Genomic DNA, 27,581 nt, shown 5'->3' with positions numbered 1-27,581 from the left:
GTGCCAAATTCTTTCCATTTCTTGATGATTGATTTAACTGTACTCCCAAGGGATATTCAGTGACTTGGAAATTTTCTTGTATCGATCTCCTGACTTGTGCTTTTCAATAACCTTTGTGAAGAATTGCTTGGAGTGTTCTTTTGATTTAATGGTGTAGTTTTTGCCAGGATAATGACTCACCACCCACTGAACCTTCCAGATACAGGTGTATTTTTACTATAATCGATTAAAACACTTTGACTGCCGAGAGGTGATCTCCATTTAACTAATCATGTGACTTCTAAAGCCAATTAGCTGCACCAGTGATGATTTGGTGTGTCATATTAAAGGGGGTGAATACTTATGCATATCAATTATTTTGTATTTTATGTTTGTAATTAATTTAGATCACTTTGTAGAGATCTGTTTTCACTTTGACATGAAGAGCCTTTTTCTGTTGATCAGTGTCAAAAAAAGCCAAATTAAATCCACTGATTCAATGTTGTAAAACATGAAAACTTCCAAGGGTGATGAATACTCTTTATAGGCACTATGCATGAACACATTTGAAACAGGGCGGGAGTAAACTATTTAGGCTTTCAAGCCTGTTCTACCATTCAGTAACATTATGCCTGAGTCACCCTTGCCTCAACATCAGTTTCCTGTGCTCTCCTGAAGGTGTTCGATAAGGTGCCACATAAAGGATATCTGTAAGATAAGGATGCATGGAGTCGGAGCTGATGTATTTGCATGGGTAGAAGATTGGTTAACCAATAGAAAGTAGAGAGTTGGGATAGTTGGGTGTTTCTCCGGTTGGCAATCAGTGGTGAGCGGTGTGCTACAGGGGTCGGTGCTGGGCCTGCAACTGTTCACAATATACCTTAACGATCTGGAAGAGGGGACCAAGTGCAGTGTGTCCAAGTTTGCTGATGACACTAAAGTGAGTGGAAAAGCAAATTATGCAGAAGATAAGGAGATCGTGCAGAGAGAGATAGATAGATTAAGTGAGTGGGCAAGGGTCTGGCAGATGGAGTACAATGTTGGTAAATGCGAGGTCATCCACTTTGGAAGGAAAAATGGAAGATCAGATGATTATTTAAATGGTAAAGGATGGCCAGATCAACCATGATCTTACTGAATGGCAGAGCAGGTTTGACAGGCCAAATGGCCTACTGCTGCTCCTACTTCTTATGTTCTTATGTTCTCCCCATGCCATGACTCCCTTCTACAATAAATGTATGAATAGTCGATGTGGCAATTGATAGTTATTCTGCCTCCACAGCTGTCTAAGGTGGAGAATTCCAAAGAGCCATGAATGCGAGGGAAGAAATTCACAGAGCAAGAGGATATCCATTATCTGAAATGGGTGACCTCTTACTCCGAAACTATGCCTTATGCTTCTAGCTACCATTCCTACAGGAAGAGTCCATACTGCCATTTCCCTTTAGAGTTTGTGTATAAATAAGATTACCTTTCATTCAGTTAAACTCCAGTGAGTTTAGGCCTAATCTTCATCGTTGATCAACCTTTTAGTTCTAGCTTCCAACTGGATTGCTACCAATGTAAGCATTTGATGAACATTTGTTGAATCTCTGCCTCACAATGCCAGTTACCTGTTTCTCTTTGAGTGTTTCCATTTTCTCCTGTGACCTCCATGTGCTCTTGTTTTCCTCTGATACCCCGAAGACGGGGTTGGTTAGGTTAATTGGCTATTTAAATTGTGTCTGTGAGTGTACGTTAACTATAGAAGCCAAAACTACATGTATTACTTCTTGGTCAGGCCCTCCCTAGTTTTATACCCATTATCCCTTGTAGTAAAGTCCAGAATTTCTAAGTACAAGCTTTTCAAGGTACTTGCCGTAAAGATCTTATATTTTCCCATGTTAAATTACATCTCTCAACTTCTTGCCTACTCCTTAATCCACCTATGTTCCCATGCAGGCTTCCTCTATCCTCATGACTTGATTACCCATCTTTCTTGGTAGAATCAACAAATCTGGCTCCAAATTTTAGTTGAAATCTTCTCAAGTGTACAGTAGTCTGGTTGTGCCAGAGTCCATAGGTTGGGCAGATTTGTAATTCAAACTGCAGAGCTCTTGTTAAGTACTGAGCAAAACCAGCTTGGTGGTTCACAACAGTTTTCATCCAGACTTCTGATATTGTCAGAATTGTTCAGTTTGTACATTCACCCTGTGAGTACTTGATGGCTGACATGGACTCAGCTAAAGAGATTGTTTCAGTGCTGTGCTGTGCGGTATGACTCTATAATTCTATGATGTACAATCCAATCATTGCTAGGATTCCCTATGCCCATCTTTCTAGCTTCAGTTGTTTTTTTTTTTTGCCAGCTCTTCATACTCTGGATTTCTTGAGGTTTGCATTTTCAAGTAGGATTAGGGTTAACATAGAAATCTACAGCACATTACAGGCCCTTCGGCCCACAATGTTATGCTGACCATGCAACCTACTCTAGAAACTGCCTAGAATTTCCCTAGTGCATATCCCTCTATTTTTCTAAGCTCCATGTACCTATCTAAGAGTCTCTTAAAAGACCCTGTTGTATCCGCCTCTACCACTGTCACTGGCATGCGCCCACCACTCTGTGAAAAACTTATCTCTGACATTCCCCCCGCCCCCCCCAACCGTACCCATTTCCAAGCACCTTAAAACTATGCCCTTTCATGTTAGCCACTTCAGCCCCAGGAAAAAGCCTCTGGCTGTCCACATGATCAATGCCTCTTATCATCTTGTATACCTGTATCAAGTCCCCTCTCATCCTATGTTGCTCCAAGGAGAAAAGGCCAAGTTCACTCAACCTATTCTCATCGGGCATGCTCCCCAATCCAAGCAATATCCTTGTAAATCTCCTGTGCACTCTCTCTATAGTATCGACATCCTTCCTGTAGTGAGGTGACCAGAACTGAGCACAGTACTCCAAGTGGGGTCTTGTAGAGCTGTAACATTATCTTATGGCTGTTAAACTCAATCCCTTGTTATTTCTGTGTAAGTAGTGACTTGGTGACTTGTATATCAATTGTCCTTATGGAAACACTCTGGTCTCCTCGACTGTGTAAGTCTAGGGAAGACAATCTCCGGCCCTGCCACACGTGTGAGTTTGAGGAGTGAGCCCACCCCAAAACTCCATGTTTGTGTGGATGCTGTGTAATTTGTTCCCCTGTTACAAATGAGTGCCACGAAATAACAGGCAGTACAACGCATACATTTAAAAGAATTAGCTTTATAGTTCGTAATTTGACTAACCAGCAAAAAGAGGAAAGGGCCCATTTTAAAAAAACAGTCTAACGTGCACAAATTGGAGCTCAGGGTTTTCCCCGTCTCTGACCCTACAGTGATTACCCCGGACTTTGTCAAATCACAGCCCTGCTCTGGGTCGAATCCTACAACTTCTTCTCACCAGCATCTTCTTTCTTCATCTCCCTCTCACAAAAGCCCCAAACCCATCCTTAGTGTCCCTCACCAGAGAAACCTCCCCTTAATCCGACCATCCTAATTGGATGGCGCAAAATTCTCCTAGCTCTTATCTTCAACAGTAACCCAAACAAGCAGCTCGCACAGAACAACACAAAATGAAATGCAGAACAACATAACAGCAAAATATAAGTACCAGCGCATTACATTCTCCCCCACCAAAATAGCCATGTCCTCATGATTGAAATAATTTGTCATGCCGTCACTAATAACACCATTTTCAAAGGAATTTCGTGATGTCAGAACCTCCACTCTACAAATGTTTGTATTTGGTAGTGACATATCTCACTAGGGGGATATCCATAGCACTCTGTTTGCCCAATGCTACATAGGCCAGCCTATCTGGGGGTCTCCTGATTCTTTGAGATCTTTTTACCCCATTATCTACTTCTACAGGTTCCGACACTCCATGGAATACTGCTGGTCTGTCTGGCGAGGCCTCCCCTGGTCTATCATTCATGCCCTCCTGCAACTCGGATCCTTCTACCACTGGGCTGAGTTCTGCTTCATCCTCTTCCTGGTCCCGCTGAAACCTGGCCTGTCCACAGTTTTCATCTGCCTCAGTGTGAGAAGGGTTAGGAATCTCTTCCTCAGTCAGTGGGGAGTTAGCAAAAGGCAGCATATACCACACCCCCATTTTCGGATCCTCCGTATCCCTTTCAGCGGCGGGGTCCGTCTACTGTCTCCCTGCTGCTGGTCCTTCAGTCTCTCCGTGTCACCGCAGAGTCCTCCTACTAGGTATACGGTCCAGGTCAGGCTCTGGGTCGACACGCACCTCTTGTCCCAGAGGTAGAAGGTGGTTCTGATGGAGAATCTTGACAGGCCCAGTCCCATCCTCTGCTTTCACCCAGAAAACTGGTATGTTTGGCATCTGACTCTCCACTACATAGGGTGTAGCTGCCCAGCGGTCAGCCAACTAATACTTCCCAGGTAGCCCCAAATTCCTTATGAGGACTCGGTCTCTCGGCATGAGTTGGGAGAACCTCACCTTTTGATCATACCTCCTCTTATTTCCTTGATTCTGCTTGGCAGCCGTGACCTCAGCTAATTCATAAGCCTTTTTCAGCTCCCTTCTCATATCAGACACGTTCTTCTGATAAATCTTTGGTGGTAGGTCATCCTCGTCAGTCCCAAAACAAAGGTTGATGGGCAACCTCACCTCAAAACCAAACATCAGATAATATGGTGAGTACCCAGTAGCTTCATTTTGTCTACAGTTGTAGCAGTGGACCAGATGTCCAATATGTTGACTCCACTTGTTCTTTTTGCTGATCTCCAAGGTTCTGAGCATGTCTAGCAAGGTCTGATTAAACCTTTTGGGCTGGGAATCACCCTGTGGGTGATGAGGCATACTCCTAGACTTCTCTACTCCAAGCATGCTCAGTAACTCATGTATGAGCCTACTCTCGAAATCCCGTCCCTGATCCCTATGTATCCCCCTGGGGAGGCCATAATAAATGAAGTGCTTCTCCCATAACACTTCGACCACCATGGACGCCCTCTGGTCCTTGGTAGGGAAGGCTTATGCATATCTGGTGTAGTGATCCATAATGACCAAGACAGTGCCATGTTGCTGGCATCTGCCTCTATTGACAGGAAATCCATACACACCAGGTCAAATCCATACACACCGCACTCTGCAAGTGGAACAACGGAGCGGCCCTCGTAGTCAGCGTCTTCCTCCGTATACATCGAATGCACGAGTTGGGGTACTCTTCGACCTCTAGCTTCATTCGGGGCCAGTAGAACCAATCGCTGAGCAATCCATAAGTCTTTTCCACCCCCAAATGGCCAGAATCATCATGAAGTGACTTCAGCACATTCCTCCGATACTTCTCAGGCAGAACCAGCTGGGAACGCCGAGGTCGGTCGGAAGACGTCGTGACCCGGTATAGGATCTGGTTCCTCAACTCCAATCTGGACCATTCAGTAACTGAGACACCACAGTATGTTTTGTCCTCTCCGCTTGAGCCATGTCTCCTTTTCGACCGCTGACCAAATGGTCATCTCGCTGGGCAGCTGCCACTTCCCCAAGGCTCAATTCTGGCAGCTGGTTTGTCTTCAGAGCAGTCAGGTTAGAGAAAGCTTGTGGAATTGTGCCATCTGAGGCTCCCAATTGACCTACCGCTCAATCCTGCCCTTGCCTTCCCTCTGCCTTCACCGTGATGGAAAACTGGCACCTAGCTTTCACTCCCGGGGCAGGAACCGCTCTCCCACTCTTTGTCCCTGCCTAGCCCTTCATGAGCACGTCAGGACAAAACGTTGGCATCAGTATTCCTAATTCCCAGCCGTTACTTCAGGCTGAAATCATAGGCAGACAATGCCACCAACCATTGATGGCTTGTGGCATCCAATTTCACCGAGGTCGGGATATAAGTTAGGGGATTGTTGTCCGTCCTCAGCTCAAATTTGGCACCATAGAGGTAGTCACTAAACTTATCCACCACAGCCCATTTCAATGCCAGCAACTTGTGTGTGGGATAGTTTTTCTCGGAGGGCAACAGACTCCGGCTGACAAACGCAACAGGTCTCAACCCAGTGCCCTGATCCTGATACAGGACACCCCCAAGCCCCCTCTGTTGGCATTCGTATGTAGTACATACGGCAGTTGGGGGTCTGCAAAAGCCAGCACAGGCACTTCACATTTCTTTACATTTCTTCTTTTTCTTCACATTTCGCATCCCATCTCGCTCCAAAAGGCTCCAAAGGGCTAAGATAATCTTTACCATCCTCTCCTTTTGTCTCCTCTTTCTTCCCCAAGGGGGGGCGAATCTTATGAGACAGTCGAAGACCCCAAGCGGTCAGATCCTGGGACTGGGTGCCTTTTGCTATTTGGTCCATTCTTAACTGATCCACTTCAGCCATCTGAATGACCCCTCTAGGCCGCAAGCAATTTAGCTGCCTCCCAGCTGAAAAATGTAGGCAGACCTCTTCTCCTGACACATGTTCTGAAACCCTGTCATAAGCTCCATTGGGCTTCCCGTCGTGCCAAACACCTTTTCTAGTGCTTGGATGTAGGCCGCAGAGGTGGCAAAGGGGTTCTGTGTCTTTACAGCTCTCACCACGTCAGCAGCCCGGCCTCTCAGATGCTCAACCAATCGCTGTCTTTTTACATCATCAAATCACTGCCACTCATCTAACAACTGAGAGGCCTGCTCTGCCCAAAACTCATACTCTTCTTCCCCCTCGGGGGTGGGCTTCTCTCCAGAGAATAGCCAGGATCCTCTGCCTGGGCACTGGGAGGTAAGGGTGAATACCAACTCAGAAGTCCCACTCTTCACCTCCCTGGCAAATAAATTGGGGACTCATTAGACATTCCAAATCAGACCACTCCTTCCCTTTGCTCTGCAGAAACGGGAGCAACCAGTCTTTGAAGTTTCTGGCCCCAGCTATGAGAGACTCGGCTTGCGATTTGGCCCGCTCTGCTACACTCTCCTCCTCCCGGAAAGCGTGGACAGCCCATGGCCCCCCCTCTCCTGGGGCCCCCAATAGTACCAGGCAGTTCCACTGCTGTTACGTCAGCGCTAGTCTGGACTAAAACAAAGTCTTTGTCCACCATTTTATCAAACCTCCGCTCCACAATTGTAACTGTTCCTACTGCTTTAACAGCATCAAGGTTCGAATTAATAATTGATCATGGATACGAATGTCTACCCCACTCAACACACACGCATTCGTTACCAGTAACCACATGGATTTGCACCACCGCTCAACCCCGGCAGCATCCACAACCACGTATTGTAATCACTTTACCGGACAATAGTTTAGCACAGACTTAAATACACAACCCACTGGATCAATGCTCAGGGCAATCACACAGCATCCAACGAAATATATCCTGGATGAACCCCCACAATGAAACACTCTGGTTTCCTCGGCTGTGTAACTCTAGGGAAGAGAATCTCCAGCCCTGCCGCATGTGTGAGATTGAGGAGTGAGCCCACCCCAAGACTCCATGTTTGTGTGGATGCTGTGTAATTCGTTCCCCTGTTACAAATGAGTGCCATGAAATAACAGGCAGCACAACACATACAATTAGAAGAATTAGCTTGATAGTTCGTAATTTGACTAAAGGGTTAGTAAGGAAAGAACAGAAAAAAGAAAAGGACCCATTTTAATGAAACAGTCTAATGTGCAATAATTGGTGCTCACTGTTTCCCCGTCTCCGATCCTCCACTGATTACCCCGGACTTTGTCATATCACAGCCCCACTCGGGGTCGAATCCTACGACCTCTTTTCTCTGGCATCTTCTCTCTTCATCTCCCTCTCACAAAAGCCCCAAGCCCAACCTTAATGTCCCTCACCAGAGAAACCTCCCCTTAATCCGACCATCCTAATTGGATGGCACACAATTCTCCTATCTCTTATCTTCAACAGTAACCCAAACATAGCAGAAAACAAGCAGCTCGCACAGAACAACGCAAAATGAAATGCAGAACAGCATATCAGTAAAAAATACATTATTCTTTAGAGACTTGAAACATTTGTGCATTCAGTCCTTGTGAGGTTGAAATGGAAGTAGTCCTTTTCTTTTGGAGCTCCACTACCTGGAGAGTGTGAAACTGGAAATGCCACAGCTTTTAACACTTAATTTTCACCATATATCACTTGAGACACTGACTTCTAAAATGCTTAAGAACCTCTCATCTGTCCCAAGTCACCATTATATAATTGGTCTGAGCACACTATAATAGTATTCCGTGAAGATCTTGTGCTGCCTGTAAAGTTCATGCCATAATGGATGAGGGTCGTTCTAGTATAGATAAACATCACAATCTGTAATGGAAATGTTGACTCAAGAATGTGATGAGGTGTAAGATTTTGTGGTCAGAAACTCTGTACCTTGTACAATTTTCACAAATTAATATCAATAGTTCCTTCTGTGTGGTAATGTAATTGTTTACAGCACAAATTAAAATTTGTTTTCTTTTTTGAAATGTAGATTTTAAGAGTAATTCAGGATAGCCAATAATCATAGCTTATTAATATGGGCAAGGGGAAATACAGTCTGACAAGTTCAAAGACTAATTTGATAGTGAGTTTAAGTCTGCCAGATCAGTGGAAAACATTAAAGCAAAAATAAACAGAACTGTTACATGAAAATGGAGGATGGGACAACTGCTTTTCATTATCTTTGTGAGTCTTGCAGCAAATTATTTGTTTGTTCAGTCAGAGTTTAGTAGGCAATGGTTGGACAAATAAAAATGTGTTTAGCTTGTCCAGTTGATTATTTCTTTTCTGCAGATGATGGAATCTGATAGGAAAGGAGGGTGGAACACAGAAGCAAATAAAGGTGGTAGAGTGGGCCATGGGGGGGGGGGACTCAGTGGGCAGATTTCATGGGTGATGGCAGATGGGGTGGGTAGAAGAGAGAAAAAAGGGGAAAGAAATGGTGATGGAGTCTGTGAAGGGGTGTGGTGAGTGTAAGAGGAGCTAGGTAGATCATGAAAATGAGAGAGGCGAAGATGGGAAGCAGGTTAGCTGAAATCGGGGAATCCAGTGCTCATGTTACTGGGTTGTAGACTACCTTGGTGGGATTTGAGGTGCTGAATAGTCTTGCGCCTCCTAGAGAATAGAGGTTTAGCCCACTCAGTCTCTCCTTGTTTGACGGACCTACCATCCAGGAAGCAATTTGATGAATCTTTGCTGCATCCCTTTCTTGAAAATGTATACAATTTATGGTGTGGAAACAAGAATCGCACCTGACATGTTACAGGCAGCCCCTCAGGGTTGGTGGGGTTGGGGGGAGGGGTATACTTACTTCAGTTTTGTAGGTTCTGTAGTGGTGAATGAGGCCTGTGTAAGAATGGCATATCTTGCATATAAGCAGCAAGGTGAGAGAGCACGTGGATGAGTAGTTTGTGGTGTCAGCCATGATTTTTATTGCTTGTCCAGGTCCTTTGTCTGCTCCTGACTGTATATCCTTAAGATTCTCAATACGATCCTAGGTGCTTCCTCAACATTTTGAGTGCTCATTGGCCAGATATTCTGAAGAGTTAATAGTGTTGGTCAAGAAAACTTTGAGCACAAACAAAAATCTTTTCCTCTGCCCATTTGGTGATCTCTTCCCATGACAGAACTTTGAATAGAGTGCGTATTAGGGATTCTGGTGTCAGGCAAGTGAATGCCATGTATTTGAAGTACACGATAACCTTGGAGAGTTCACTGCCTATGGATCACTTATCCAAGGACATTGACGTTTACTCTCTTATCCTTCCAGTAAGTTCACAACATGGCAAGTAAGGTTTCACTATGGACTTTCATAGTTGTGTATCAAATCCCCTCTTTTTTTATATAATTTTTATTAAATTTTCAAAAAGAATACATGAAAAGATAAAATCTACCCACCCCCCCTCCCCTTAACCCTCCCCCCCCATGTATATAGTCCTACCTAAAAGAAAAAAAGAGGGGAAAAAAAAAGAAAGAAAGAAGAGCCGCCTGGATATTGGAAGGTTTCCACATGCTCCATGGGATTCAAAATAAATTTGGTATAATTATTCGTTATTTTCCCCAAGTAACCAAATTCTTTGTCGGAGCACTTAAATATGACATCCTATCTTTTGTAAATAAGGGCGCCAAATATTCAAGAATGTTAGATAATTATCTCTTAAATTATAAGTAATTTTTTCAAGTGGAATAGAACTCGCCATTTCATTATTCCAACGATCCATACTTAAATACGAATCAGATTTCCAAGTAACTGCTATAGTCTTCTTAGCTACTGCCAATGCAATTTTTATAAATTCTTTCTGATATTTATTCAATTTAAGTTTCGGTTTTATCCCTTCAATATCACCTAATAGAAATAATACAGGGTTATGTGGAAGTTGAATTCCAGTAATTTGTTCCAATAAGACTCTTAAATTTATCCAAAAGGGTTGAATTTTAAAACAAGACCAAGTAGAATGTAAAAAAGTACCAATTTCTTGATTACACCGAAAACATTTATCAGATAGATTTGAATTTAATCTATTTTTTTTTTGTGGTGTAATATATAATTGGTGTAAAAAATTATATTGTACTAATCTAAGTCGAACATTTATTGTATTTGTCATACTGTCCAGACAAAGTCTTGACCAATTTATTTCATCAATATTAATATTCAGATCTGTTTCCCATTTTTGCTTTGACTTATGGGTTCCTTGTTTAATTGTCTGTTCTTGAATCAAATTATACATACAAGAAATAAATTTTTTAATTTTCCCTTTTTGAATTAAAATTTCAATTTCATTAGCTTTTGGCAAAAACATTGTTTGACCCAGCTTACCTATTAAATAAGCCCTTAACTGAAAGTAGCAAAAGAAAGTATTATTAGATATTTTATATTTATCCTTTAATTGTTCAAATGACATCAATATACCTCGCTCAAAACAATCTCCTATAAATTTAATCCCTTTTTGGTACCAATTATATAAAAGTTGATTGTCCATTGTAAAAGGAATAAGTCTGTTTTGAAACAAAGGTCTCCTTGCTAATAGAGATTTCTGTGTTTCCTTATCAACATTTATCTTATTCCATAGATCAATCAAGTGTGTTAATATAGGAGATTCTTTCTTTTCCAGTATCCATTTAGATTCCCATTTATATATAAAATCTTCAGGTTTATTTTCTCCTATCTTGTCTAGTTCTATTTTAATCCATGCTGGTTTTTGATCATCGAAAAAAGATGCAATAAATCTAAGTTGATTTGCTTTATAATGTTACGTACCCTGTAACTGGGTTGCCAAACCAGCAGAAATGGATCACTCAGTTGGAGTCTGGAGTACTAGAACTAAGAAAGTTTTATTAAAGAAACAAGCAACACAGTAATCGAAAGGATAATAAATGCAACAGTTCAGCGATGATAAACACACATGTGCACAGAATTAAGATAACAGCATCAATCAAGCTCTATCGTTGTCTAGGGGTAAATGACCAAATTTCAAAATGACTCAAAGTTCAGTCCAGTTCAGTTCGCAGTAATCGTTGCCATGGCGATGGACAACGTGGGGGAAGAGAGAGATAGAACAGGAACAACTGATCATTCAGAACGGCTTCACTCACAGACCGACGAGATTGCTCACAAGCAACTTTTGGGTGGGTCCTTGGTGATGTCACCGACTGTGACCCCTCCTCCAGATGTGGTCGATCCTCTGCAGTGAACCCGGCACCCAGGCAAGGGCGGACACACACCGGGTTCCCGCTGATCGTACCTTTCCACCCTGGTCGTTGTCTGGTACTTCTCACCCACTCGTGAGAGGCGCACCGCTTCCAGGGTCTCGTTACCTCGGGTGGCGTGTGTGTCTGTCTTAGCGAACCTGTCCCTTTTTATCCCCCTGCTGGGGTATCGCCTGTCCATCACTTCAAACAGTTCAGGGTTCAAAGGGGGAGCCGCTCCAGACAGCTCTCTCTCTCCCACGTCCCTTCATTACACATCTCCAGACGCTGCTCCATTGTTCCTTATCTCTCCTTCCCCTGAGGGCAGGTGGCAGACCAACTGCTGATGCCACTGATGCTAGCCCAGGCCAGCAAACATCTTAATTTTATGTGTATTCTCGTCACAATAGTAATTTTTAAAGTTTGGAAGTTGTAACCCTCCTAACCTAAATTTACATGTCAGTTTTTCCAATGATATTCTTGACATTTTACCTTTCCAAAGCAATTTTCTCACAGATTTATTTAACTCTTGAAAAAATTTCTGTGGCAATTGTATTGGTAATGTTTGAAACAAATACTGTAATCTCGGAAATATATTCATTTTTACAACATTAACTCTACCTACTAATGTTATTGGTAGTATCATCCATTTGTCAAGATCTTCTTGAATTTTTTTCCAATAGTGGTAAATAATTAAATTTATATAAATTCTTTACATCACTATCAAGTCTTATACCTAAATACTTTATACCATTTACTGGCCATCTAAATTGGGTTACTAATCGACATTGAGTATAGTCTCCTTTAGTAAGAGACAAAATTTCACTTTTATCCCAGTTTATTTTGTAACCTGATACCTTCCCATATTCATCCAATCTAGAAGATAATTTATGTAACGAATGTTGTGGGTTTGTTAAATAGATCAAAACATCATCGGCAAAAAGATTAATTTTATATTCCTCTTGGTTAACTCTAAAACCCATAATATCTGGATCCAATCTAATTAGTTCTGCTAATGGCTCTATCGCCAATACAAATAGAGCAGGTGATAGTGGACAACCTTGTCTAGTTGACCTTTTTAGCTGAAATGGTGTTGAAATTTGAGAGTTTGTCACTACTTTAGCTTTAGGGTTAGAATTTAAAGTTTTAATCCAATTTATAAAAGATGTTCCTAACCCATATTTTTCTAATACTTTAAATAAAAAATCCCATTCTAATCTATCAAATGCTTTTTCTGCATCCAAAGCTACTACTATACTCTTCTCATCCCTTTTTTGTGCCAAATGAATTATACTGAGTAGCCGAGTTACATTATCTGCCAGTTGTCTATTTTTAATAAATCCTGTTTGATCCATATGTATTAATTTTGGTAAATATTTAGATAATCTATTCGATAAAATTTTTGCTATTATTTTATAATCCGTATTCAATAAAGAAATAGGCCTGTATGATGTTGGTTTCATAGGATCTCTGTCCTTTTTTGGCAATACTATTACAATCGCTGTTGAAAAAGATTCTGGAAGTTTATGTATTTTTTCTGCTTGACGTATTAGTTCCATAAAAAGAGGAAATAATAAATCTTTAAATTTTTTATAAAATTCAGGTGGAAAACCATCTTCTCCTGGAGATTTATTACTTTGAAGTGATCCTAAAGCTTCTTCAACTTCTTTTAATGTAAAAGGCGTATCTAATCCCCTCTGTTCTTCCAAATTCAATTTTGGAAGAGAAACTTGTGATAAAAACCTTTCTATCTCATTAACATCGTTTTGGGATTCTGATTGATATAATTCAGAATAAAAATTTTTAAAGGTTTCATTTATTTCAAGAGGTTTATAAGATATTTTATTTGCCCTTGTTCTAATTGCATTTATTGTTTTGGAAGCTTGTTCTGTTTTCAACTGCCAGGCAAGAATTTTATGTGCTCTCTCACCTAATTCATAATACCTTTGTTTAGATCTTATAATTGCTTTTTCCGTTCTATATGTCTGAAGTGTATTATATTGTAACTTCTTATTGACAAGTTGTCTTCGTTTTTCTTCTGACATATATCTTTGTGATTCTTTTTCTATTCTTGTAATCTCTTTTTCCAATAGATCTGGTTCTGCCATATATTCTTTCTTAATTTTAGACGTATAACTTATTATCTGTCCCCTAAGATATGCTTTCATCGCATCCCATAATATAAATTTATCCTCCACTGAATGAAAATTTGTATCCAAAAAAAATTGAATCTGCTTTTTCATAAAATCACAAAAATCTTGACATTTTAATAATATTGAATTAAATCTCCATCTATAAGCCACTTCTTCCTTATCAGCCATTATTATTGTCATTAATAAAGGAGAATGATCTGATAATATTCTTGCTTTATATTCCATATTTTTCACTCTGTGTTGAATATGCATTGATAATAGAAAAAAATCTATCCTTGAATAAGTTTTATGTCGATGGGAGTAGAACGAATAGCCTCTTTCTTTAGGATTGATTCTTCTCCATATATCAATCAAATTTAAATCTTTCATCAATGATAAGGTTAGATTTACTACCTTTGATTTTATAACAGCCTTGGTTGATCTATCTAAGACTGGGTCTAAGCAAAAATTGAAGTCGCCTCCAATTAATATTTTTTCATGTGCATCCGCCAAATTCAAAAAAGTTTCTTGTATGAATTTTGCATCATTTTCATTTGGTGCATAAATATTCATAAAAGTCCATAGTTCGGAAAAAAGTTGACAATGTATAATCACATATCTCCCCGCAGAATCAGTTATTACTTTTTGTATCCTGATTGGTAACATTTTATTGATCAAAATTGCTACTCCCCTCGCTTTTGAATTAAATGAGGCCGCAACAACATTACCCACCCAATCTCTCTTTAGTTTCTGATGTTCTGTTTCTGTTAGGTGCGTTTCCTCTAAAAAAGCTAAATCTATCTTCATTTTTTAAATATATGTTAAAATTCTTTTTCTTTTCACTGGTCCATTAAGCCCATTAACATTAAAACTCAAAAAATTCAATAAATTAGTCATTATTCTTAACAAAGTTACTCCAATCTAAAACATTACTTATCTTCTCAACTCTCATAGTTCCTTGGGGAATCACTTTAAACTTCACCATGATGCTATGTGTCCCCCCCCCCCCCCAACCTTCCAGGCAAAAAGAGAAAAAAAGATAGGAAAAAAAAGAAAAAACAAAATACCCCCCCACTAATGTTGTGAATGAAAAGATACACAACACTACCCCCCTCCATTTTACGGGTCGCGGCAAAAGCCACGCTTGCACACATGATTAACGTAGCAATCGATCAGTGCTTCTTCCAGCTCCCCCGCAACAAAAAAAGTTTTATATATATATATATATATATAAACAAAATTAGTATTATTATTCCCAGCTAATTTCCTCCAGTATTAACCATATAACCATAACCATATAATTAATACTATATTTATACATTCATCCAGCTTCAAAAATCCAACAAATCCATTCTTAAACCCAATCTTCATCTTCAATCTATCTTGCTCTCCTGAGTTTGTTCTTGTATCTGGTGAATATTCAGAGAATCTTGCACAAACTGCTCTGCTTTCTGGTAGTCATCAAAAAATCTTTTTTCTCCACCAGACAAAAAAATCTTCAAAGTTGCAGGATAACGCAGTATAAATTGATAACCATGCTCCCATAGGGTTTTTTTCACTGGATTAAACTTCTTCCTTTTCTTCAAAAGTTCGTAACTTATATCAGGGTAGAAAAAAACTCTTTTCCCTTTAATTATCAATGGCCCTTTTCTATCTTTGGCAGCTCGAACAGCCGCCTGTAGAATCCTTTCCTTGTCTTGAAATCTTAAGAATTTTATTAAAATCGATCGTGGATATTGGTCATCTTTTGGTTTTGGTCTTAAAGCTCTGTGTGCCCGCTCAATTTCAATTGATCGAGCCTCCTCTCCCATTTGCAAAACCTCCGGGATCCATCTTTGAAAAAATTCTATTGGCTTTTCTCCTTCCATACCTTCTGTAAGACCAACAATTTTTATATTATTACGTCTACTGAAGTTTTCCAACATGTCCACTTTCTCCAAGAGTCGGTTTCTTTCCGAGTTCCAGACAAGCAAATTATTTTCTGTTTTTTCCACTCTATCATTCATAAGCCCCATTTCTCTTTCCATCTTCTGAAGCTTCTTTTCCATTTTGTCCTGTCTTTCCATAACTTTATTATAGCATCTCTTCGTATCTCTAAGCTCTTCTCTTACTTTCCTTAATTCAGCCGTTGATCGCAATACAGCCTCCCTTATGTCTCTATCATCTCCTTTACTTCCACTCGTTTCCAATTCTTCCTCCTCTTCTTCATCTGTGTTCTCTGCAGAATCCAGTTCTGACTCTGAGTCATTTTCAATTGCAGTGGGTGTCAGTTCTTGTAGTTTGCGTTGTGTCGATTTGCGCATGCGCAATTCCGTTGTCTTCTTCGGAGCAACCTCTGCCACCGCCATTGCTCCCTGTTCTACCGAAGGAGATCCAACCTGAGTCCGAGGCTCCATCGTTGCAGTAGGCCCTTTTTTCTTCCCGTCTCGCGGCTGCTTCGCAACAGCAGACTTCTTTTGTTGCGGTTTAGGAGACATACCGTAAAGTAGTCTAAACAAAGTTTATAAATAGTTTTCAAAAAATATTTACCAACTTTGTTTTATTTAAACGATACTTTACTGATTTGTTGCGGGAGCGCTGAATTTACACGTCTCAATCCCACGTCATCACGTGACGCCCCCTTCAAATTCCCTCTTTGAAAAGGCCAACATTTAACTTGAAAACCAAAATAACCACTGCTGGAAATCTGGAATAAAATTGGCAATTGTTGGAAACTTTCAGCAGGTTAGGCAGTCTCTGTGGAAAGAGAAACCAAGTTAATGTATACATCTTTACCAGAACAGGGAAACATAGAAAACAAGTTAGTTTCAGTTGTAGAGAGGCTGAGAAACTGTCCTGATGAAGGGCCTCGGGCCAAAGCGCCGACTCTTTATTACCTCTCCATAGATGCTGTGTGACCTGCTAAATTCCTCCAGCATTTTGTATGTGTTACTTTGGACTTCCAGCATCTTGTGAAAAATGAATTGAGAGAAAAACATGATATATAACTGATGAGGTGAAACCAAATGATTGAATGTGGAAAATTACAGAGAAGTTTCAGGGGAACATGAGGAGTAATTTTTTCATTCGGAGGATCGTGAGAGTGTGGAATGAGCTGCCAGCACAAGTGATCCATGTGAGCTTGATTTCAACAATTAAAAGAAATTTGGACAGGTACATGGATAGTAGGGATATGGAGGGTTATGGTCCCAGTACGGGTAGTTGGGAGTAGGCATTTTAAGTGGTTTTGTCATGGACTAGATGAGCTGAAGGGCTTTTCTATGGTGTACTTCTCTGACTCTGTTATGATTCTTTGTATTATATGTGGCTAACAGCATGCTTTATTGTAACAGCGTAGGAGTTAGACAGGTCAGGGTGGGATAAATCTGGGCAGTGCAGTGCTCAGCTTATTGAATCTCTCCCTCAATGCCAGAGATCTGGGTTCAGTTCTGGCGTCGGGTATTGTCTCTGCATTTTCCATTTTCTCATGTCACTTCAGTGTGTTTCCTCTGACACCTCAAAGACGTAGGTTGTTAGGTTAATTTGCTATTTAGATTGTGTAGGTGTGTGGTAGATAAGAATGTGTGAAAAATTAAATTAATAGGGGGGAAATGAATTAGTATAAATTGGTAATTGATGGTCAGCACAGAGGGCCTTTTATGACTCCATAATTAAAGTAGCAGGCAAGCTTAGGGTCACTCCTGCAGAATGAATGCAGGTTCTCCATAAAGCTACCACATTTGATTTCTGCTGTGTAAAGGAGAACATCATGAGCACTGAAGGCAAGGTACTAGTTTCAAAGAAGTTTCACTGTTTGGGTCCTGGGAGTTTGTTTTTTAACAGTATATGAGTTTTTAATGATTTAACATTAATTATCTATCACTGAATTTGGAATATAATTGTACTTCAAGGTTCTTGTATCTTTGGTCTAAGTCTCTGAAATTTAAGGATGGGCTGGAATATGCTGAGCTTTACAGGCAGAATCAATGGAATTCGGCCATTGCTGCTGAGATACTGATATTTAACGTGTGCTCTGTGAAATGCTGATATCTGGGATAGTGTTGACAAATGGAACCCAGTAGGTGGACAAACAACAGGAATTCTGCAGATGCTGGAACTTCAAGCAGCACACATCAAAGTTGCTGGTGAACACAGCAGGCCAGGCAGCATCTCTAGGAAGAGGTACAGTCGATGATTCAGGTCGAGACCCTTCGTCAGGACTCAGTAGGTGGAACTGCCATCCCAACACCCCATAGATTTCAATACGGATTGTAGGATGAATGTTTAGGAGGAAAGGGGGAATGAATATTACCATCTTAGAAAAGTACATTTTATTTTGCTTTGACATGTTTAACTAGTTATCTGGTTTTCATTTACATTTTCAGATTTTTAAAATTCAAACGTTCGAGACATAAAAGTTGTTCCCATCAGTGCAAGTTTTCACAGCTAGCAAGGTCCTGCCCTTCAGCCTTGCGAGCTGTCAGGAATGAGTAAATGTGGCAAATTATGCTTCTTTGTCTGTATTAAGCATTTATTGTCAATGACAAGGTTGTGGGATATGCCCAGCAGGTCAGGTTATACCAGTAGAGAGAGAGAGAGGCTGAGCCAAAATCACAAGGTCCTCTCTTGCATGTCCCAAAACATTGCTGCTGTACAGATCATGTTGCAAGACTAAGGAATGTGAAAGGCCAGCAATCAAAACCTGCATTCAGCTGGGTTCAGTTTGGATGTTGGCAGTTTTTCTTGCAATTAATGGTAAAGGACTAATTCAGCACAGCCTGATCCAATTCACATAAAATATTTTCCTATTATCTTGTTAAAAGTGACTTTTAAGATAAACAATTGGTGATAGGGAGAGAAAAACACTGGTTAATTTACTGAATTGTACCTCAGGTTCTGAAGATACTGCAGTCCTTGGGTTATATTACAGTAAAGTCAGCACAGAGTACATAAACTTGTGTAAAAAATAGCTTTTAGGTGCCTTTGGGGAGCTGGAAGCAAGAAGCACACTTATAATTACGATGCTGGTGAAGCTGAGAAGAAAAACATGCAGCAGTACAATAAACTAAGTTAACTGGATGTTCATTCTTTTAAAATAGATAATATTTATTAGCAGTACAATTAAAGCCAAATTCTACTCTTTCTGGAAAGCTGCAATAAAAGTAGAAAATGTAGTATTTAGTAGTTATGGCAGCATCTGTGGAGAACTGGAGTTAATATTTCAGTTCATTGACCTTTGCTGCAAACTGTTTAGAATTTTAATGAGATTTATCAGATAAAAGGCAGGGAAATGGGGAGAGAATAAAAGAAATTAAGGGGAAGAAATGTGAGTACAGTAAAGTTTAACGTGTGCATAAGTACAGTGAAGTACAGATAGAATGAAAAACTTGCAATCAACACACAGAATATAAATTATACACAAAATTATATCTTACGATGGAAGGAAAAAGACTGCAAAAACCAGGCAAGTCCATGGTAGTGCAAGAGCTTGTCCGTGATGTTCTTTTGCTGAATCAGGGTTAGGGTTGTGCAGATAGGTTCAAGTTCTGATGGTGGTGGGAAGGTAGCTGTTCCGGAGCCTGCCAATGTTGTACCACTTGTACCTTCAGCCTGAAGGTAACGAGAAGAGGGCATAACATGCCTGCGGTTATATTTCAAGCTTGAGATTTGATATGTCACCAAAAACTCTAACAAATTTCTACAGATGTGCCATGGAGAGCATTCTGCCTGATTGATTCACTGTCTGATACGAGGGTACCAATGCACAGGATCAGAAAAAGCTGCAGAAGGTTGTAAACCCAGCCAGCTTCTTCATGGGCACCAGCCTCCCCACCGGCAAGGACATCTTCAAAAGGCAAAGCACGGTGGCATCCATCACCATCCAGCACCTGCCCCGTTGCATTACTCCCATCAATAAGGAAGTGCAAGAGCCTGAAGATGCACACTTAACATCTTAGGAACAGCTTCTTCCCCTCTGCCATCAGATTTCTAAATGGTCCATGAACAAATTACTCTTTTTCAGAATCAGAATCAGGTTTATTATCACCGGCACGTGTCGTGGAATTTATTAACTTAGCAGCAGCAGTTCAATGCAATACGTAATATAGAAGAGAAATAATAAATTACAGTATACATATATTGAATAGATTAAAAATCATGCAAAAACCAAAAGAATTTTCTTAAAAAAGTGAGGTAGTGTTCAATGTCTATTTAGGAATCAGATGGCAGAGGGGAAGAAGCTATTCCTGAATCGCTGAGTGTGTGCCTTCAGGCTTCTGTACCTCCTACCTGATGGTAATAGTGAGAAAAGGGCATACCCTGGGTGCTGGAAGTCCTTAATAATGGATGCTGCCTTTCTGAGACACCGTTCCGTGAAGATGTCCTGGGTACTTTGTAGGCTAGTACCCAAGATGGAGGCAACTAAATTTACACCCCTCTGCAGCTTTTGGTCCTGTGCAGTACCCCCCCCCCCCCCCACCGCCATACCAGACAGTTATGCAGCCTGTCAGAACTTTCTCCACGGTACATCTATAGAGGTTTTTGAGAGTATTTGTTGACATATCAAATCTCTTCAAACTCCTAATGAAGTATAGTCGCTGTCTTGCCTTCTTTATAACTACATTGATATGTTGGAACCAGGTTAGATCCTGAGATCATGACACCCAGGAACCTGAAACTGCTCACTCTCTCCACTTCTGATTCCTCTATGAGGATTGGTATGTGTTCCTTCATCTTACCCTTCTAGAAGTCCACAGTCACCTATTTCATCTTACTGACGTTGAGTGCCAGGTTGTTGCTGCGACACCACTCCACTAGTTGGAATATCTTGCTCCTGTACACACTCTCGTCACCATCTGAGATTCTACCAACAATGGTTGAATCAGTAGCAAATTTATAGATGGTATTTGAGCTATGCCTAGCCACACAGTCATGGGTCTATGGAGAGTAGAGCAGTGGGCTAAGCACACACCCCTGAGGTGCGCCAGTGTTGATTGTCAGCGAGGAGGAGATGTTATCACCAATCCACACAGATTGTGATCTTCTGGTCAGGAAGTCGAGGATCCAATTGCAGAGGGAGGTACAGAGGCCCAGGTTCTGAAACTTCTCAATCAGGATTGTGGGAATGATGGTATTAAATGCTGAGCTATAGTCGATGAACAGCATCCTGACATAGGTGTGTGTGTTGTCCAGGTGGTCTGAAGCTGCATGGAGAGCCATGGAGATTGCATCTGCCATTGACCTATTGTGGCAGTAGGCAAATTGCAGGGGTCCAGGTCCTTGCTGAGGCAGGAGTTCAGTCTAGTCATGACCAACCTCTCAAAGCAATTCATCATTGTAGATGTGTTTTTGCACTATTTATTTATTTTTATATATTCTTATTACAAATTATAGTAATGTATATGTATGGCACTTTGCTGCTGCAAAACAATAAATTTTACAACATAAGTCAATGATAATAAACCGGGTGGTGGGGATTCTTGACAACAGATGCCACCGCCTTAGGGTAGCACCTGCTGTTGGTGCTGGTCACTGGTGGGGCGAAAGGGCAACCATACCCATTATGGACCGGGCTGTGTTCACGACTCTTTTCAGCCTTTTGCGTTCCTCTGCGTTGGAATTGTCATACCAGGCTGGAATGCAACCAGTCAGGATACTTTCAACGATACATCTGTAGAGGTTAGCAAGAGTATTTGCTATCATACAAAATTGATAAATAATATGGTAATGCAAGGCAAAAATGTGTCAATTGAGGCACGAGGTAGTTGATGGACAGTAGGATCATGGCCAGCATCTGGTGAACCAAAAAAATGGGAGAAGTGCTTATGATCCAAAATTAAACTCAACGATGGAAGGTAGTGCCTTTTTCCCAGGCTGACAATGAGCTTCCAAGGAATAGTGTTGAGAATTGAGCATAATCGGACTGGGAGCAGTAATTAAAATAGCAAGTATATGGTTGCGCAGGATCATGCTTATGGTCTGAAGGAACATGGTCAGCAAAATGATCAAACCATTTGCGCAGAGTCCAATGGGAGGGAAAATTTGAAGATTTGTACCTCCAGCAGGGAGGAGGTGAACGGGCATGTACAGCATCCCCCCCACCTTGGCAATACAGTGTGTTGTGGGAAACAGACATTGTGAGGTGACTGAATGGCCTGGATGTTTTGACTGTAATGATTCCCAAGAAGGTAATGTCTGTAGGTTGTAGTTTGAGCATAAATAGCCAGAATAATGTAATACTTCATATTTAAAACATGACAAGGACCTACTGGGTCCTTGAGTATGAGTCATAAATGGTTCAGTTAAATTAATTGGTATTAAATTAAATTGAAGCAATGCTCAGTTAAATAAAACTGTACTGATTTATATATTCTAATTATAAGTATGCCAGCAGCAGTTCTGAGGCTGAGAAATGTAATTTCTGTATATCAAGCACCACAGAAGTAATCCACTCAATCAGTAGTTGTATTATATCTTGTAGATTAGTGCTCTGGGCAGTGGCTTCATTTTCTGTTGTGGATATTATAGGAAGTGTGTATATTTTAACACTTCTGTTGATCAAGTGCGTTCTTATATTTAAGTGACTGTCTTGATTGCAGGATCTCCAAGATGAAGTCAATAAGGAAAGCACAAACCTACAAAAATTACAGGAGCAGAGGCAAGAAGTACAGGATGTGCTCAATGACTTGGATCAACAGAAGAACAAACTGGAGGAGCAGTTAAATGACATCAGGCAGAAATGCATAGAGGAGACACAGTTGGTAAGTTCTAGTTAATTCTCAACATAATCAAGTCAGCAATTGATCACTACATGAATCTTTGTCCAAGAGTTCATCTTTGGACTGAAATCCACACAATCATAAAATGGTTATTTGAGCTAAATACTCTTAACATTTAGATCTGGGTATCCTGTTCAATTATGTATTTTGCCATAAGGAACTGCTGGCTAGAAATGAAACTGTTCAAATGTGATTGCAAAGACTGCATTAAACCACAAGATCAGGAAAATTTTGGTATTATTTGGACTGGCTCTTTTTCTCACAGGGGAAACTTAAAACGAATAGGGTTATAAAGAACTTTTGTTTTAAAATAGCCTGACAATTTAAATTTAAACTGTATTTTTATCCACAAAAGAGATGCTCAAAGTTCGAAGTATATTTATTATCAAAGTATGTATACTGTATACACCTTAAGATTTGTCTCCTTATAGGCAGCCACAAAACAAAGAAACACAGTAGAACCCATTTAAAGAAGACTGTCAAACATCCAATATTCAGGGGGAAAAACAAATCATGCGAATGATAAAAGTAAGCAAATGACATTCAGAACTAGGGTTGCCAACTTTCTCATTCCCAAATAAGGGACAAAAGTAGCAGTCAAATATGGGACATTTGTGTTTACCCCGAGAAAGACTACCATGACCATGAAGCCTTGCGTGGGCAGCTGTGTGCACATGCGTGTACGTGCCAATTTTTTTCTACAAATTGGCTTTGGCTTAACCTTCCTGATTCTGATACACTGTACGTACATTATTTCTACTTTATATAGGCTGTGTATTTATCATATCATTCCTTCTTTTACTATATGTTAGTGTTATTTTAGGTTTTATGTGTTATTGGTATGATTTGGTAGGTTATTTTTTGGGTCTGGGAATGCTCAAAAATTTTTCCCATATAAATTAATGGTAATTGCTTTTGCGCTTTATGCCATTTCGGCTTACGAACGGTTTCATCGGAACGCTCTACCTTAGCGGGGGAAATACGGGACAAGGGCGGTTCCGTATGGGGCAAACCAATTTAGCCCAATATACGGGATGTCCCGGCTAATACAGGACAGTTGGCAACCCTATTCAGAACTGAATTTTATGAAAGTGAGTCCATAGCCACAAAGCTAGTCACAGCTGATGCAGGAGCCCCTTAGTCACAGACCACAGCCTCAGTTCAGTGCAGAGGCGAGTAACCCTCACAAGCAGTGAGCTGAACAGTGAGTTGTCCCTCACTCTCAGACCCAGGCCCTGCCGCTTGAATACACTCTCAGGCCTGGGACCTGCTGCCTCGATTTGGCCCATACCCATCCTTTTCAATCTGGCCCTGAGCTTAATCAAACATTAGCTTGTACCTCACTCTCAGGCCCAGGCCCCGCCGACTCTAACTTGCCTCAGGTCTGCTGATTCTAATTGCCCCCAAGTCCTCTCCAGCAATGGCCAAACATTGGCTCATTCTCCGTTCTTGGGCTTGGGCCCCGGCGCCTTGATTTGGCTTGTATTCACCATGCTGCAGCCATTTTGCACCTTCGAGGCTTAAGTTCACACTGCAAAAATGACAGGACATACAGGCAGCTCAGAAGTTCAGCTCTGATAGGGAAGTTATAGGCTATTGATTGCAGTGATCGTTTTGAGAAAATGCGTAATCAATAAAGTAGTTAGTAGTTGTGTTTGTTGCCAAATGATTGTCGCTGTGCTTCACGACTACCAGACAGGTAGTAATATCGTATAGGGTCATTTTGGAATTAAACAAATGGTCAAACACAAGAAAATCTGCAGATGCTGGAGATCCAAAGCAAAACACACAAAATGCTGGAGGAACTCAGCAGGTCAGGCAGACTTTATGGGGAAAAAATAAACAGTCGACATTTCAGGCTGAGACCCTTCATCAGGACTGAAAAGGAATGGAGGGTGGGGGAGATGCCAGAATAAAAATGTGGGAGGGATGCAACTTTGTTACCTTTGGGCTCAGATTGATTTTTGAAATTCAGAAACACCACGTAAAGATAAAAGTAATATTTAAAAACGTTTCTCAAAAAAAAAACTAAAATGTACTGTACTTTATTAAAAATAATTAAGTACATCTACATTAATCAGATTAAATCTATGTAATTTCTACTCCTGGAATTGTTTGAATCCACTTTTCAATAGGGCCAACATATCTGTGCAATGTTAGGCCTGAATCAGCCTCAGCAGGTAGCTCCCCGAATCTGACAGCTAGGAAAGAAAATGAATTGCAAGTAATGATGACAGTGAAATCATAATCCCTTGGGGTCTGTTGTTGTTTTGCAAAGGCAGCCGGTAGCTTAGGTGGCATGGTGGACTATGCCACAGACAACATAAACTTGTGCTAAAGCTGGGGAAGGGTAATTAAAATGAAAACGTGGAAGAGACTAAGGCGCAGGTACTCTGCTGAGGTTGTGGGGTGGAGGCAGCAGGGAATCTGAAGAGATTTGGTTGCTCATTTCTAACTTAATTTATATGATTTATGGAGTCAGCTGTCCTGTTAAGGACTTTGAGATCCACTCTCACCAGTGTGAGGCTGACTGGACAAGGATGACAAGGCGCAGGGGAGGCAATCTGCCATTATTATCTGGTGTTGTTTGTATGTGATTCGCAACTGCCTGCTTGGTTTCAGAATAATTAATGAAGGATAATAAATGACAGATTACCAGTAGTATCCACTACACAAAGTACTCTGCAGATGCTGGGGTCAAAGCAACACTCACAACAGGCTGGAGGAACTCAGCAGGTCGGGCAGCATCCTTGGAAACGATCAGTCAAGGTTTCGGGCCGGAACCCTTCGTCAGGACTGTAGAGGGAAGGGGCAGAGGCCCTATAAAGAAGGTGGGGGGAGGGTGGGAAGGAGAAGGCTGGTAGGTTCCAGGTGAAAAACCAGTAAAGGGAAAGATAAAGAGGTGGGGAAGAGGAAGCAGGGAGGGGATAGGCAGGAAAGGTGAAGAAGGAATAGGGGAAAACACAATGGGTAGTAGAAGGAGGCGGAACCATGAGGGAGGTGATAGGCAGCTGGGGGAGGGGGCAGAGTGAAATAGGGATAGGGGAAGGGAGGGGGAGACAATTACTGGAAGTTGGAGAATTCTATGTTCATACCAAGGGGCTGGAGACTACCCAGACGGTATATGAGGTGTTGCTTCTCCAACTTGGGTTTAGCCTCATCATGGCAGTAGAGGAAGCCATGTATGGACATATCCGAATGGGAACCATTCTGGTTTTCCACCTGGAACCTACCAGCCTTCTCCTTCCCACCCTCCCCCCACCTTCTTTATAGGGCCTCTGCCCCTTCCCTCTTCAGTCCTGATGAAGGGTTCCAGCCCGAAACATTGACTGATCTTTTCCATGGATGCTGCCCGACCTGCTGAGTTCCTCCAGTGTGTTGTCAGTAGTATCCACTTACTGTGAACAGATAATGAAAATAAAAATGTATTCAATTATATGAATTAAAATTCCTACATGATTGAATTTGAATTCGTGCCTTTGCAAAAGTCCTTTGAATTATTCATAGTAACATAACAGCTATACTGTCATAACTCTTACTACAACTCCTGGAATACATCATATACTATCTAATTTTTCTTTCACATAAAAAGCAGGCTTGGTAATCATTCCACCACATCAAATATTTGGAATTGTCCAAATAAATATTTCTCATTACTCACCTTGGTTTCAGATCTCATCACTACAGACTGAGATTTCAAGTCAGGAAACCCAGATATCATCTTATAAGGAGGAGCTGATACGAGCACAGGAAGAACTGGAGCGACTGCATCAGGAGACAGCCGAGCTGGAAGAGCGAATGGAGGCGAGTCAGGCCCAGCTGGAACCTATACAGCAATCTCTTTGGGCATCCCATCAGGATATTAATCAGGTAAATTGACCATTGCTTATGGACTTGATTACTGATATTTCTTGAATTGGCAATTTATGGTTTTTGCGTGAGATTATTGCATCAGTAAATTGCGAGATTTTCCATTAAAGTAAAACTTAGGGATAGGGCTTTGTAGTGGGGCAGGCTATGTCTCACAATCCTGATTGAATTCTTTGAGGAAGGAAGTGACAAAACAAATTGATGAAATTAGAGCAGTGGAAGTAATGTATATGGATTTTAGTAAGATGTTAGACGAGGTTCAGAAATTTAGACATGCGATTCAGGGAAACTTGGCTGCATGGCTTCAGAAATGGCTTATAAGAGCTCAGTAGTCCATTCAATATCAGAGAAATATGTACAATATACTTCCTGAAATTCTTGTTCTTCACAGATGTCCATGAAAACAGAAGAGTGCCCTAAAGAATAAGTGACAGTTAAATGTAAGAACCCCAAAGCCCCCCCACTTCCTTCTCCCACACACAAGCAGCAACAAAGCAACGACCCCCCCCCACTTACTCCTGCAAGAAAGCATCAGCCCCCTCCACCCGCCAAGCAAGCAATAGCAAAGCCCCCAAGAAAGACCATGATCTGTAGTAAAACAGAAACTAATCGATCACCTGACAATTCAACATACCACAGGCTCTCTCTCTCTCTCTCTAACAACAGCGAGAGGGGAGACATAACGAAACAACTCGCTGATTTACAGTGTTAAAGTCTGTCATGCCACTTTTTTTCTTTCAAGTTCTCCAACCAGAGAATTGGCAACAAACTCCCCACCAACAAGAGAGAGAGCATGTGATTTTCCTAGTTCAGAGCATCTGACAGCTGATCTGCTGTTCCCAATGTACTGTTCTCTCCTGTGACATTTCATTTGGTGGCACCGGCTTAGAATCAGCCAATCCACAGGGCAGCAAAGCCTCAGAACCCCTAAGGCGCGCTCATCTTCTAGACCATGAAAAGTATCCGGTTGTGAGGCCCCAGGAGCAGGTCCCACCACTACAAAGAACTGTGTCTGAGTGTAACTCCAGGCCAACTGAACCCTATTTACCATGAAAAGGAAAAAGAGGGACCTCAAAGGTAGAAAATGAGCTGTTTTCATTGATGAACTCGAAGGAGTTACTATTGAGCACCATTCGCCTAGCCATAGAAGAGAGAATGGTAGTAGATGGAGTGTATTCTGCCTGGAGGTCCATGACCATAAAAAAGTATCGAGAAAGC

The 27,581-nt window shown here is 41.1% G+C and overlaps 2 protein-coding genes across 2 annotated transcripts in view; one reads left to right on the top strand and one right to left on the bottom strand.

Annotated features, from left to right (window-relative positions):
* The window catches only part of osbpl9 (oxysterol binding protein-like 9), a 345,172-nt gene extending 337,427 nt beyond the window's left edge, over positions 1-7,745 (bottom strand). The window contains exon 1 of the mRNA XM_063064345.1: positions 7,621-7,745. The gene's annotated coding sequence lies outside the window, so the exon portion shown is untranslated. The remainder of the gene's footprint in view (positions 1-7,620) is intronic.
* eps15 (epidermal growth factor receptor pathway substrate 15) overlaps positions 1-27,581 on the top strand; it is a 165,976-nt gene that overhangs the window by 110,003 nt on the left and 28,392 nt on the right. The window contains exons 14-15 of the mRNA XM_063064340.1: positions 22,314-22,475; positions 26,166-26,363. Of these exons, the coding sequence (XP_062920410.1) occupies positions 22,314-22,475; positions 26,166-26,363 (360 nt within the window). The remainder of the gene's footprint in view (positions 1-22,313; positions 22,476-26,165; positions 26,364-27,581) is intronic.

This window comes from Mobula hypostoma, chromosome 12 (assembly GCF_963921235.1).
Source record: "Mobula hypostoma chromosome 12, sMobHyp1.1, whole genome shotgun sequence".
Classification (NCBI taxonomy): Eukaryota; Metazoa; Chordata; class Chondrichthyes; order Myliobatiformes; family Myliobatidae; genus Mobula; species Mobula hypostoma.
This window is presented reverse-complemented; position numbering and strand designations above follow the sequence as displayed.